The sequence below is a fragment of the Manacus vitellinus genome, unplaced genomic scaffold, assembly GCF_001715985.3.
Source record: "Manacus vitellinus isolate BGI_N305 unplaced genomic scaffold, ASM171598v3 scaffold_6_pilon, whole genome shotgun sequence".
Classification (NCBI taxonomy): Eukaryota; Metazoa; Chordata; class Aves; order Passeriformes; family Pipridae; genus Manacus; species Manacus vitellinus.
The window spans coordinates 19,241,663-19,253,737 of NW_021940750.1; the positions used below are offsets into that span (position 1 = coordinate 19,241,663).

At 35.5% G+C, this 12,075-nt stretch overlaps 1 protein-coding gene across 6 annotated transcripts in view; it reads left to right on the forward strand.

The window, feature by feature from the left end:
- Positions 1-12,075, forward strand: part of MIA2 (MIA SH3 domain ER export factor 2) — a 37,798-nt gene that overhangs the window by 19,330 nt on the left and 6,393 nt on the right. For 4 of the 6 annotated variants that reach the window (XM_018082568.1, XM_018082571.1, XM_018082572.1 and 1 more), the window contains 11 exons: positions 493-615; positions 1,160-1,283; positions 2,083-2,129; positions 2,307-2,397; positions 4,241-4,379; positions 6,043-6,144; positions 7,513-7,573; positions 7,894-7,929; positions 8,867-8,934; positions 9,634-9,716; positions 10,075-10,206. In XM_018082568.1, coding sequence (XP_017938057.1) covers positions 493-615; positions 1,160-1,283; positions 2,083-2,129; positions 2,307-2,397; positions 4,241-4,379; positions 6,043-6,144; positions 7,513-7,573; positions 7,894-7,929; positions 8,867-8,934; positions 9,634-9,716; positions 10,075-10,206 — 1,006 coding nt within the window. The remainder of the gene's footprint in view (positions 1-492; positions 616-1,159; positions 1,284-2,082; positions 2,130-2,306; positions 2,398-4,240; positions 4,380-6,042; positions 6,145-7,512; positions 7,574-7,893; positions 7,930-8,866; positions 8,935-9,633; positions 9,717-10,074; positions 10,207-12,075) is intronic. The other 2 variants (XM_018082569.1, XM_018082570.1) reach the window with 2 other exon arrangements.

The following is a 12,075-nucleotide window of genomic DNA, read 5'->3' on the forward strand; positions in this document are numbered from 1 at the left end:
AATTTAAATAGCTGTCTTAAAAGCTCCCTGTTTTCCCTTACTTCACTGACCTCTTTTAAGTTGAAAAGACAAAGGCATCATTTAAGGAGTGTGTGTACATATTGGGGTAGGAGTGTTCTCCATCTATTCCCCAGTGTATGTAGCTGTTACACAAATTACCAGTATTTTATATTCATTGCTATTTTCACTTAAAGATTTTTAAACTGAGTGGATTCTTAATTATGTTCTTATGAACTCTATGTTTAAAAATATCCTAACAACTAATTACAATGGATAGCTATAGCAGCTAAAGCAACTGAACAATAATATAGAAGTCTTAATTTTCAACTCTTGAGATTTGTCTTGTAGTCTGTCTCTCTTAATTCTTCCTGATGGGTAAGAGGTTTAAATTCTGCTTATGTATAGATAATATACATAACAAGCTCAGTACTATTCATCCTTGATTCTTGCTTGTAGTAGACAATCACAGTAATCTGGTATTTCCCTTTTCAGCTTTTACAAGAAGCTGAAGGATGGGGTGAACGATTTAGTGAACTCAATGAACAAACAAAGATGTTTGAATCGTCTAAAGCAGATGTAGAAGACGTTTTGAAAAATAAAGAGAGTCAAATCAAGGTAAATTATGACACTTAGCATTGAATCATATTATTCAGACTGATGCTAGTCATTGACTTGCAAGAAAGCCTGACAACCTCTCCTTGTTTTAATATGCATTAAGCAGTTTTGGGTTTTTGTTTGCTGTCTCCATTCTCTAATGTCTTGTTAGCAGCACAGTATAGCAGTCTGGTAGCCTGGGAAGCCAGCATGACAAATAAGGAAAAACTCTTAATTCTGATAGAGTTTGTTTTGTTGTTTTTGGTTTTTTTTAAATGTGGAGCATGGGAATTGGGTGTACCTTGCATACACAAGCCTTGCCAAAAGTATGCATGCTTGGCTATTTGAAAATTCTTCACAAGGACATGCCTGTTGACCTACAGATACATGTTTTGATAGAAAAAGTAATATCGAACATCTAGAATCCTGTGTATGGGGCTCACTTAATCTACTAAGGGAACTAAATAAAGGACAGAAATCCTGAAAAGCAATTGTAATGGTAACTACATTTTCATTGCTTGTATTTGTTTTATTCTTTGTGGGTTCTTTGTGGGCTTCTTCTCAGTCACTGACACAATATCTACTGAACATGAAAGACTGGAGTTCAGCAATAAGAGAAGATGATGACACTGAAGACAATCACTGGGACACAGATACAAAGGGTGAGACAGAGAATGGAGAACACTTAGGTATGGTTTGTAAAGCTTCCCAACTTAAATATTTAATAGATGTTTTAGAAATACAGAACCAACAAACTTGCAGTAAAGCTGAAAGATTGGCTTTGTGGAAATTAGATATTTAAATCTCACCCAGTGTTATTCATGTTGGATGGTTAACTGTTGCTTAGACATGTCTGGAATAACAACCTGTCCTACTGTTTAGCAGTGTGTGGCATACATACTAGCACAGAGCAGTGTAAAGACTCGGTGTTCGGTCTCTTGCAGAATGACTTTAGCCTGTGTGAGTATTAAGCAGTGATTCTCTGGCATTTTTAGGCAGAAACCTTGCTTTCATTTCTTCTTCAGGCTCCTCCCAGCACTGTGGGTCCTTAGAGCCTAATTTCTGCTTCCTTGTCCTTACACAGTGTTACTTGTTGCAGGCAGTGTGGTAGCACTGGAATTGGATGAGTGTTGATGTGGGTCCCCTTAAATAGCAGCACAGAAGAGCCCTTCTTCCTCCTGTTGCTTGCTGCAGCTTCTTCTTATGCTGGTGCTTATTGTACCATAGGGCACATCCCTGTAAAACTTAACAGTTTTAACGTGAGCAATCTGAGTTGTGATCGATGGGCAAAAAAGGTGCTATAATACAGGCATATCTCCTCCCCACCTCCCTGCTTTTTTTTTCTCCTTTATCCTCGAAGTATGCTGTGCCTGTCATGGTATTTTGGGATTGTTTCTGTATAAAAAAAACATAAAATAATAGCAGCAAGCTCTGTCACAAACCTTTTTGTGCTTTTTATGTGACATGTTATTCTATTCCTTCAATCAGATGATGAGCAAAAACGAACTGTAAAAAAATTGATCTATGCTGCAAAGGTATGTGATTTTCAGAAACTTGTGAATGTAAGGGGGGAAGCTAGAGGGAATATATGCAATTATTATGGTAATATCAGTATTGTAGTTCAGCGTCTTTTAATGTTTAATTAGATATTTTTGCATGCAAACAGTTTCTGGTAATCTTAAAATGCTCTTTTTTTAAAATTTTGATTGTAGTTAAATGCTTGTTTAAAAACCGTGGAAGGAGAAAGAGATCAAATGTATTCAAAACTGTCCGATGAAAATAAAGCTAAAGAAGAACTTACAGGTAATTAAATGTTGTTTTACCTTTAAGATTAATAAGATGCTGCCTTTGTAAAATGGTGTTACTGGCTGTATTACTTCCAGTAAAAACTGAATTAAGTTTAAATTAATAACTACTTGATTTTTAAAATTCCTGTTTAAGTTACTTAGCTATTTTAAATATGTGATTTTAAAGGTAAAACAATTGAAGTTGCAAATTTTGTTGTACTGTGTTGGAATATTTTGTAGCTATTAAGTTATAGAATTTTAAAATATATGGGCAAAGAGATGTTAATAAATATATAATACCTCCTTTACGTAATTTCTGGACATGAAACAATGGAGTTGTAATCTAAATTTTAAACCCATCTATTAAAATGGTAGCTTAATTGTAGTTAGTTTGTAATGGGTGCAAGCTCAATACTTCTTAAAATTACAAAATACTGCATTTGGAGAATTAAACTTAAAAGCATCTTGCTCTGTTTTTTTCCTTTATTGTGTAGGACATACTGAATTAAACCTTATGAAATGAAAACACTGCCACTCTAGTTCAAATTAAAACCTATAATTAGCTATTGCTTTCATAATCATAGTCAGCAGAGTGGCCATCACATTTGCATGTACTGCACTTTGTTATTTGGGTGATGAAATGCTCTGTAAGACTGTATTTTCCAGTTTCTGATAGTCCTTAAAACGTACTCCTTGTGCTAGTGTGTTTTCTAAATTGATTGTAGCTCTGTCCCTGTGCTGGTTTAAAGCTAAACTGGCAGGGCAAATGAACCCAACTCAAAAGAGAGATTATAAATCAGAATAACAATTTAATAAAATAATAAAATAAGTACGATCATACAGACAAACAATTGATTTTAACCCACAAAACCCAAATGTATAACCCAGCACGCTGGGGCATGAACAGAGTGGTGTTCTTTGGGCCCCCTGAGTCCAAAGTAAAGAGAGAGGGGAAAAACCTGTTGGTGAGAGTGCTGGTGCAGTCTGGTCAAGAGTGCTGTTGCAGTCCGGTCGAGAGTGATGGTTGCAGTCTGGTTGAGAGTAGTGATCTGCAGTCTTCCTCTGGATCTCACAAGTGGTTAATAAAGTCCCAAGACCCCAAGATTATATATCCTCCAGTGCAGGCAGGAATGCCCAGTACCTCCCTCTGGGCAGAGAGTTCCACAATGGGTGTGAGGACAGGAGCATCCTCCTATCTGGAAGGCCTCTCAACACCCAGTTTATAGCCTGAGGAGTCAGGCTGCTCTGGGCAGATGGTTGACAACAACTGTTGACAACAGTTTCTGGGAAATGGCATGGAATACACGGTTTTGGGTTACACCTGTACAGTGATGAACTGGTCCCAGCTGTCCTAACTAGGACTATCCCATAAAGATACTCCAGCTTACTTGAAGCTTTGTTACATTTCTTGAGAAGAGGTACAGGAATAGTAAATAGGAAAACACACATGACTGAATTTAATTTGGAAAGATAAAGAGATTTTGACAAATCTGAGTTAACTCTTCAGGCTTTTCAGGAAGACCTTGTTTGAGTAAATCTGCAAAAGTGTGTGGTGGTATCAATCTTACTTCTTTAGTCAAATAATTACAATAATAAAAGTCCTAAATGAAAATTTATATTGTGAATTACAAAACTGCATTGTTTTCAAAGAAGTTATACAGTTTGGAGCAAAGACTAAATCACACACAGAACTGCACTTTGTGGCAGGTAGAGAATGTAGTTGCTGGTTCCTCATTTTGCATAATACATTGAAATAATATTAAATCAACATAGGATCAAAGGTTTTTACAGACTTTTTGTACACTAAAATATTGCAAAGGTGTTATCCCAATGTAATTATATTTCTCTAAATTTGACAGAACGCATAGAAAACCTTCAAAGTCAACAAGCTTCCTTGCAGTCTGAAAATGAACGTTTTGAAAGTGAAGTTCAAAAGCTTCAGCAGAAACTTAAAGTAATGACTGAGCTTTATCAAGAAAATGAAATGAAACTACACAGGTGCTGCTTCCTCTTTTTATATTCAAAGCTTACTGTTTTATTTGAATGTAACTCTTTGATTTGGAGGACTGAAAATTATTGGATGTTTGAATAGTTTCCCAGAATTTTCTGAATTGTGAAGACAGTTTGTCACACCTTCATGTATGTTTGTGATCACAGTAATTTTGTAGAAATTGTTTCCATGAAATAGTGGTGTATTATTTTAGGACTTTTCCACAAGCAAGTACAGGAACAAAGAAGTAACAGATTTTTAATCTATGAAATCAGGTTAGTAAAGTAGGAAAGCTTGATTATTTTTTTTTTAACTAAATTATTACCTGATGTAATACAATTGTCAAAGTTGCTGAAAGAAAATCAGTAGGTACTTTAACTGTGAGGTATATTTTTTTTTTATATACAATGCACTTGCAACAAACATGGGTAGAGCCCTTCCCAAATCTTTGTTTGCAAAGCCTAGCCATGATGACATATTTTATATAGTAAAGAGAGCTAGTAATGTCAGAGGAGTGATGATATATGTAAAACTAAGAGTTAAATCCTAGCCAAGCTCTTGTCAGAAAGCAACGTGGAATCCCTGTGAGGCCCTGCTGTCTGCCTCGCAGTCAGGATGGCATCAGAACTATGTATAGGACTAGAAATAAAAGTTGATTAGTCTGGGGCATGTAGTAACCTTCAGAAGTGTGTGTGTATTGGGCAGGGTGGGAGCAGGGTGCATCATTTTAGGGCATGATGGTAAAATTACGGTTTTAGTAGCCAGAAATGATTTCTTCAAAGAGAAGATGTAGACTTGAAGGCAGCAAGAGAATCAGTGCAAGACTAGATCCTGTACTGAGCAGTATGCAGGACCTTTTGAAAGTATTAGTTTCAGTAATCTGCTCTGTAGTATATATATTTGTGTAGATATTTAGCATCTTTGTAGGTGCAACAAATCCTAGAAATCCACTACATTAACATTTGATTTTTAAGAAAGTGCAGGGAGGGAGTGGGAAGGAACCTATCAAAAAGAACATATGATGAGCAGTCAGAAAGGAAATATGTTTGCAGACTGTGTGGATGATATTTAAAAATACCTCAGTAAAACTCAGAAAATGTACGCTGCTTACCAAAGAATTTTAGAAAAGCCAAAAAGGACCAGGGATAAGCTTGTGTGGTGAAATAGCAGCACAAAAGAGGCTATTAGTGTGAAAAAGGCATCTTTTAAAAAACTCCCTCTGTTCAAACGGGAAATAGAAAAGTAGGAAATGACGACTGACTAGAAAACAAGTTTAAATCATGTTCACAAGATGCATGATTTTGACAGCTTGACTGCTAAGAATGTGTTTATGGGAAGATGACCAGTTTATCCATTCAGGGCTATGTGCACCAGTAGCATCTGTGTGTTCTGCCGAATGACCTTGTGCATAATGTGTGGCCTGGCGTGTGGGTTTCCTCTCTTGTAGTGCCCAATAAGGCATAAGAAAAGAGGGACCTGGAAAGACTTGGTTTTTTTTAACAGCTAGTAACAATCTTTTTTTTCTCCAGAAAATTATTTTTAAAAAGGACCAGAACAAATCGCTGACCATTAGTGTAGTTTGGGGTTTAGTTTGTTTGGTTTGATTTGAGACTGCTTTCAAAATCGTTGACTTGAAACAAAATTAACCATAGGTTTTGAATTTTTTTAAAGGAAGCTGACAGTAGAAGAGAGGGAGCGTTTACAGAAGGAAGAAAAGCTGTCTAAAGTAGATGAAAAAATTAATCATGCTGCTGAAGAACTAAACAGCTACAGGTAATTGCAGATTTTACTTGCTGTAATCACTTGTTCCGAAGTGAAGCAAGTGCAATAGAGAATTAATAGAAACACCAGCACAAGTAAATGTTCTTGTTCTAGTTATTATTCTAGTTATTATTCTAGTTTCTTTGTGAGGGGGGTGTGTGTGCATTACATGCTAATTAGTGTGTAATAATACAGACTAAGGGTGTTTTTGCTTTGTTTGAACATTTGGGTGTTGAAGATTACTAGCAACTTCTCTTCCATTAGAATGCTATTGTATGGATATGTTAGCTTTAATGCTGTAATAGAAGTGGGTCTCTAATATAATTGCCTTTACTGAACAGAGATAAAAATTTTAATTTAAGAGAATTCTGTGAAATAAATGTAATGTTTAGTTTTCATATAGAGCTAACATTTATTCTGTATAGTTATAGTATTCTATTTTGGTATCTCAAAGCTTGTCAAATAGTTCTCTTAGAAATTCTTTACTAAAATAGTGTGATGGGGGAATATTTCCTGTAGTTGTTTTTTTAACTGCTTTGCTCTGTTTTGTGTTACTGTGTAGCTCTGGTTTCTTGCTGCATTTTCTCAAACTATGGCATAATGTTTCAATATGTAATGTATATTTGCCATCTTACTTCAATGTTTTTGGGAGTATTAGCTCTTAACTGAACAATAGTGATCAACAACACTTCCTGAAGAGTTAATTAGATTAATTCTTCCTCTAGAATGTAAAGTGCTTGTAGACATTCTTCAGTATTCATACGGGAAGACAGAATTCACCCTTCTTGATTTACTCAGAGCATGAACTTTGTAGGCATCTTAATTTTAAAGGAAATATTAATATTGGAAATGGATTATAACTAAGCAATGCATGTGTCTTTGGCCCACCTCCTGAGAGAGTGTAGAACCTAGAGAGGCTGTGCACAGGGTAGCTGGCAGCAAAGGTGGCATCATCCTGACAGTGGTCTTGAAATAATGTCAGTGCAAGTGACTGCCCCTCAGGACTGGCTGTGGTAGTCTGTGACAGCCTGGTGCTCCAGCAACACTGTTACCTGTGCTGAGCTGGGAGGGGAGGCTGGTAGGAGATAGGCTGGAAGGATATCCTTTATATTGGAAACATTGCAAACCATCGAAAAGTTGCGAGATGTTGGGGTTTTTGGTTCTGTTCTTTTGTTTACATTCCTGTTTACGCTAATCTAGGGCCTAGAATTTCTGATGCTGCTATAATTTTTGTGTATCTGATGGCCATAAGTGACAGTCCTGTCTTTTGGATAAAAAAATGTTAAATTATACCTTGTGACTTCCACTGTGTTTAGTGTATTTAAAGGTACTTTCCACCACATTTTTATTACAATGTCATAAATCTTCATTTTGTTACAGAGAGCGAGCAAAAGATCTTGAAGAAGAGCTAGAAAGAACCATTCGCTCTTACGAGAATCAGGTATGTGCTTTGTGTTACCATCTGTGCCAAGTAGGAGGGATGTTATTGCAACTGAAATACCACTTGTCGTTAGGTTGTGATATTGTATTTGGCTTGGCTTTGTTGGGTGTTTATTTTTGCCTCTCCCTCCCTCTTCTTAATGTCATCTGGTTTTAACTGACACGATTTCATAGCAGAGATCACCAGATAACTTTGTTAAAAAGTTAAATTTGAAGTTTAGGTGTCTCATTGTAAATTATCCACACATGTTAAATTTATTGATAAGAGCATATAATCTTAAATTTTCCTTTTTAGATGAATAATGAATCTCTCTTTCACAGATTACTTCGCATGAGAAAAAAGCTCATGATAATTGGGTAAGTTCCAAATACTGAATTTTCTGAACTTTGTGCATCTTCATTTTTCATTGTTTGAATAGCTTTCTTTATCACTTCTTTTGTTTCTTACTGAAAACATAATCAAATTATCTCTAACTTATCACTTTTAAATGTATGGATTTTTTGCAGAAATACGCAAAAGCGTGTTAAAAATACTTCTGTTATATAAAATAGTTGGAATAATTGTCGGATACCTATGAACACAGTAGAATGATAATCTGGTATTATTTGTTATAGCAATAAATCTGCTGGAAGAACATGACACCATATAACAAATGCGTGACATTTTGCTAATAATAAAAGCTTTTGGCCTTGTTTCAATGCCATTTTGATATTTTCCCTGGATGTACTTCACTTCTTTTATCTACTAATAGGATACGTTATGTCCTATGAGTACAGTATGTTCCACTGACAGCTTCCTAAGAGTGTTTCTACACAATCCATTTTTACCTTTTTTTTTTCCAAACAGGAAACTTTAAAATATCTCCTGACTAATAATGCATTCTTCAGTTTCACAGAATGGTCTCTGTAAGATAAAATCCTGGTAAAAGCTATAGTGGTTTGTGGTCATAATCCTAGAGTTTTTAACTATCTGTTTTTAAAATATAACTTTCTTACACAGAACTTGAGACTTTAAATCTTCTGTAGGCTTCAAAGCAGCTACAGCCAAAGAATTTAATTTCTGAAGTTTTAAGAACCTGCAGGAAAGCCTCATCATTCTTCAAAAATTTGGGTTGTAGAGCTGCTAATGTCATTTGCTGATGTACATGAGGCTCCATACATGAGTCATATCTTGTGAAAATACAGTCCATGCACTTCACATAGAATGTCTTGTATCTAGGAACTGTCATGTTTATGAAGCATTTAATCAATAAATAGCAGCATCTAAGCATCTAATTTTTGTCATTCCCCAAAGCTGACAGCCCGAGCAGCTGAAAGACATCTTAATGATATAAAAAAAGAAAATGCACATAACAGACAAAAGTAAGTGCAGTCTTGATCTACTTCTAAAGAAATGCAATTTGGCATGTGAGCATGTTTTGGATTTATGTAATTTGATGTTTTCTAGATCTATGTTAATGAATATTGGCCCAAACAGGGCAGAGAAATCACAGTGTTCCATTCAAGTTCTGAAAGAAGGGGAGTCATTTGAGCTTTCCTGTGATTATGACATGCAAGAAATTAAGAATTTAGGAACTATGTGAAGTGTTGAAATATTTCATGAAAGAAGCAGAATGTAGTGGTAGAACACAAATGTTTTGGAGGTTTATTTTTTGTTTCAAAGAAGTAAGTATCAACTAGATGTCAGGGTTATCTAATGATTTTACAGCTTATCTCAGAAGTTAATACTGAGCTAACAGGTCAAGTGGTGGTAGTTGAGAGGAGCCTTTAGGTATGAAGTTAACTAATACTTGGAATGCATAACTAATACTAGGAAAGTGACATCTAACATGTCACTTCAACTTCTGAATTACATTTTAAATACAGCAGCATAGAGAAATACTTTCAAGCATTTTTAAGTTCAGAGTTCTGTGACATCCTTTGTCTTTTTCCTTTTATTTAGGGAATAAAATACTTTGCTTCATTAACCAGTTAACTAGAAAGCCTAGCAGTAAACAGTGTAGTCTGCTAACGCTTTTGCACTTCTTGTTCATTTACTACTTATTTGTTGTTTATTTGCAGATTAACTGAAGCAGAATTTAAACTTGAACTTTTAGAAAAAGATCCTTATGCTCTTGATGTTCCAGTTAGACCATTTGTCAGAGGTACAGTATTGAATTGTAAAATAGCGCCTAATTGTTTTGGTTTACAGTTTTGTTTCCCAAGACCACACATGTGTAATTGTTTGAAAACTATCTTGGCCATGTGTATGTACAAATACCAGTCATTTTAAATATAATTGGGTCAGAAGTGACTCTAGGTCATGTCAAGTATTTTATAGAAACTAAGAGCATTTGTAGTATTGATGAGAGTAGACTTGGGAATATGTTACACATGGTAATTAGAGCACAATTTTCATTTCACTTACACAATTTTTAGTTTTTAACTTCACCTGAGAAGTTATTTATACAGTTTGCTAAACTAAGTATTGTGAACTTGAGTATTTTGTTTTAACTGTTCCAGAGCATTCCCCATATGGACCCTCACCAATGGGCCGGCCTTCATCTGAAACAAGAGCTTTTCTTTCCCCTCCAACTTTATTGGAGGGTCCTTTAAGGCTTTCACCTATGCTTCCAGGTGGAGGAGGAGGAAGAGGTACAATTCTTAAACTTGAAAATTTATCTATTCTGGATTTCTCTCTCCTCTCCTATAAACCTGTCACACCTTTTCCTCTTGCTGGTGACAAAAAGTATTAAAATAGCCAACTCAACACAAACAGTTAATTGGACAAACTCTTCCTGTTTTTCAGCTTACTTCTAAAGCTCTTTAATATGTAACAGTACAATAGAAAATCTAGTTGTTACTGGTAGGCTGGTCAGGGGATTCAGTTTAGAAGCATAAATTAAGAAAAGTGAAAAGCCAAATTTAATCAGTCCTCTTTAATTTCTTGGACAAATGGTGTTCTGCTGAAATAACCATGATTTTAAAGTGAACAAGAGTCAGTTAATTTTCTGAAGAAGGAATACTGCCACTTCCATCTCACTGGTCTACAGTCACGGAGAGACTGTTGTCAAAAACATGAGGCAGTTTTACTGGGGGTAGTGATGCTAGAAAGTTACTGATTCAGTAAATTATTTCCCTTCCTTTTGTTCTAAATTTGAGGCAGTCATCATACATGGAGAGCATTTCTTCCCTAGTGATAAAAGGGACCAGGAAGGCCTTGTGTAAGCAGTACAGTTCAGAGATTGAGGAGTAGGTGAAAGCAAGCTGAGGTGTCATGGGTTGTAAGGGAAGAAAAACACTGTTCATCCATATTTTTGATGTTGATGGATACTGTAGATAAATGCCAGAGTGGAGTTCAGCATCTGTTACAGGTAATAAAGAAGCTGCTATTTAATTTGCTACTACCATTACACCCATTGAAGCCTGTACTTAATTAATGGAAAATATGTCCAAATATCTCTTCTATAAGGATTTCATTGATTAATACTGATTTTTAAAAGGCTAGAATGGACTGTTTATTTACTTTAATTCTTTGTAAAAAGCATATCCAAGTGCATATAAAAGTTGATTCATTTCCTAAATCAGAAAAGCTTGAATGTTCAACTGTACCTATACCACACACAAGCAAAATTATACTTGACAATGTATTTCTATAGAGCCAGTAATGAAACTGAGCTGTCCAATGTATCTTTAAATTGTGGCTCAGCTGTTGTTGGTGATGAAGAGTGAATACTGGGTTTCAGGATGCAGCAAGGAAAGAGACCATGCAAAGGCCTAACTGCTGCCCAGTTCACCATGGAGCACTGATGTAACTTAGTTTAAACAAATGATGTCTTTAATGCCAGCTACAGAGCAACTGTAGTACTCATCTCACAGTGTGCAAGACACACAATGGCTTCAAATTTTAGGTTGGATTTTAGCGTGGAGAATAATAGAGGATAATAGAGGATAATACCAGAATTCAGTATTTATGTCATTTTTTAGACCCGGTCTATTTTAAAGGAAGTTTGCAATTTAAAATCACTCATTTTTACAGTTTTTAGTGCACTTAGTTATGTGTTGACCTGCTCTTATCTTGTTTGTTCGTTTGTTTGTTTGTTTCTCCTTGAATGAAGAATTAGAAAGAACCAGAAGAGTGTTGAATGTAATGTGGGTATTTTACAATACTGGTATTAACTCTCGATGTGCAAAATTTTAGTTTGATAAGCAGCAGGTTTTTATCACTGAGAAGAAGATTAATCATGAGGGTACTAGTTTCTGATTTGAATGAACCAAAACTTGTAAAATTACTAGTTTTTTAGAAAGCATTGCAGGTCCTCTAGATTGTGCTCTTCCTGAACTCAGACTTTTTCACTGCAAACTTCTAAACTCTTCTAGTAGACATAACTGATCATCAGCAAACAGCTGGAGTGTCCTGTGGAGCCATGCGCCTCTCATATCTTGACAGTGTTGGCATTTCATGATTTATTTTACTATTTTCAGACTTAATGAAGAAAGCCATAATAGAGGATTTAAAATACC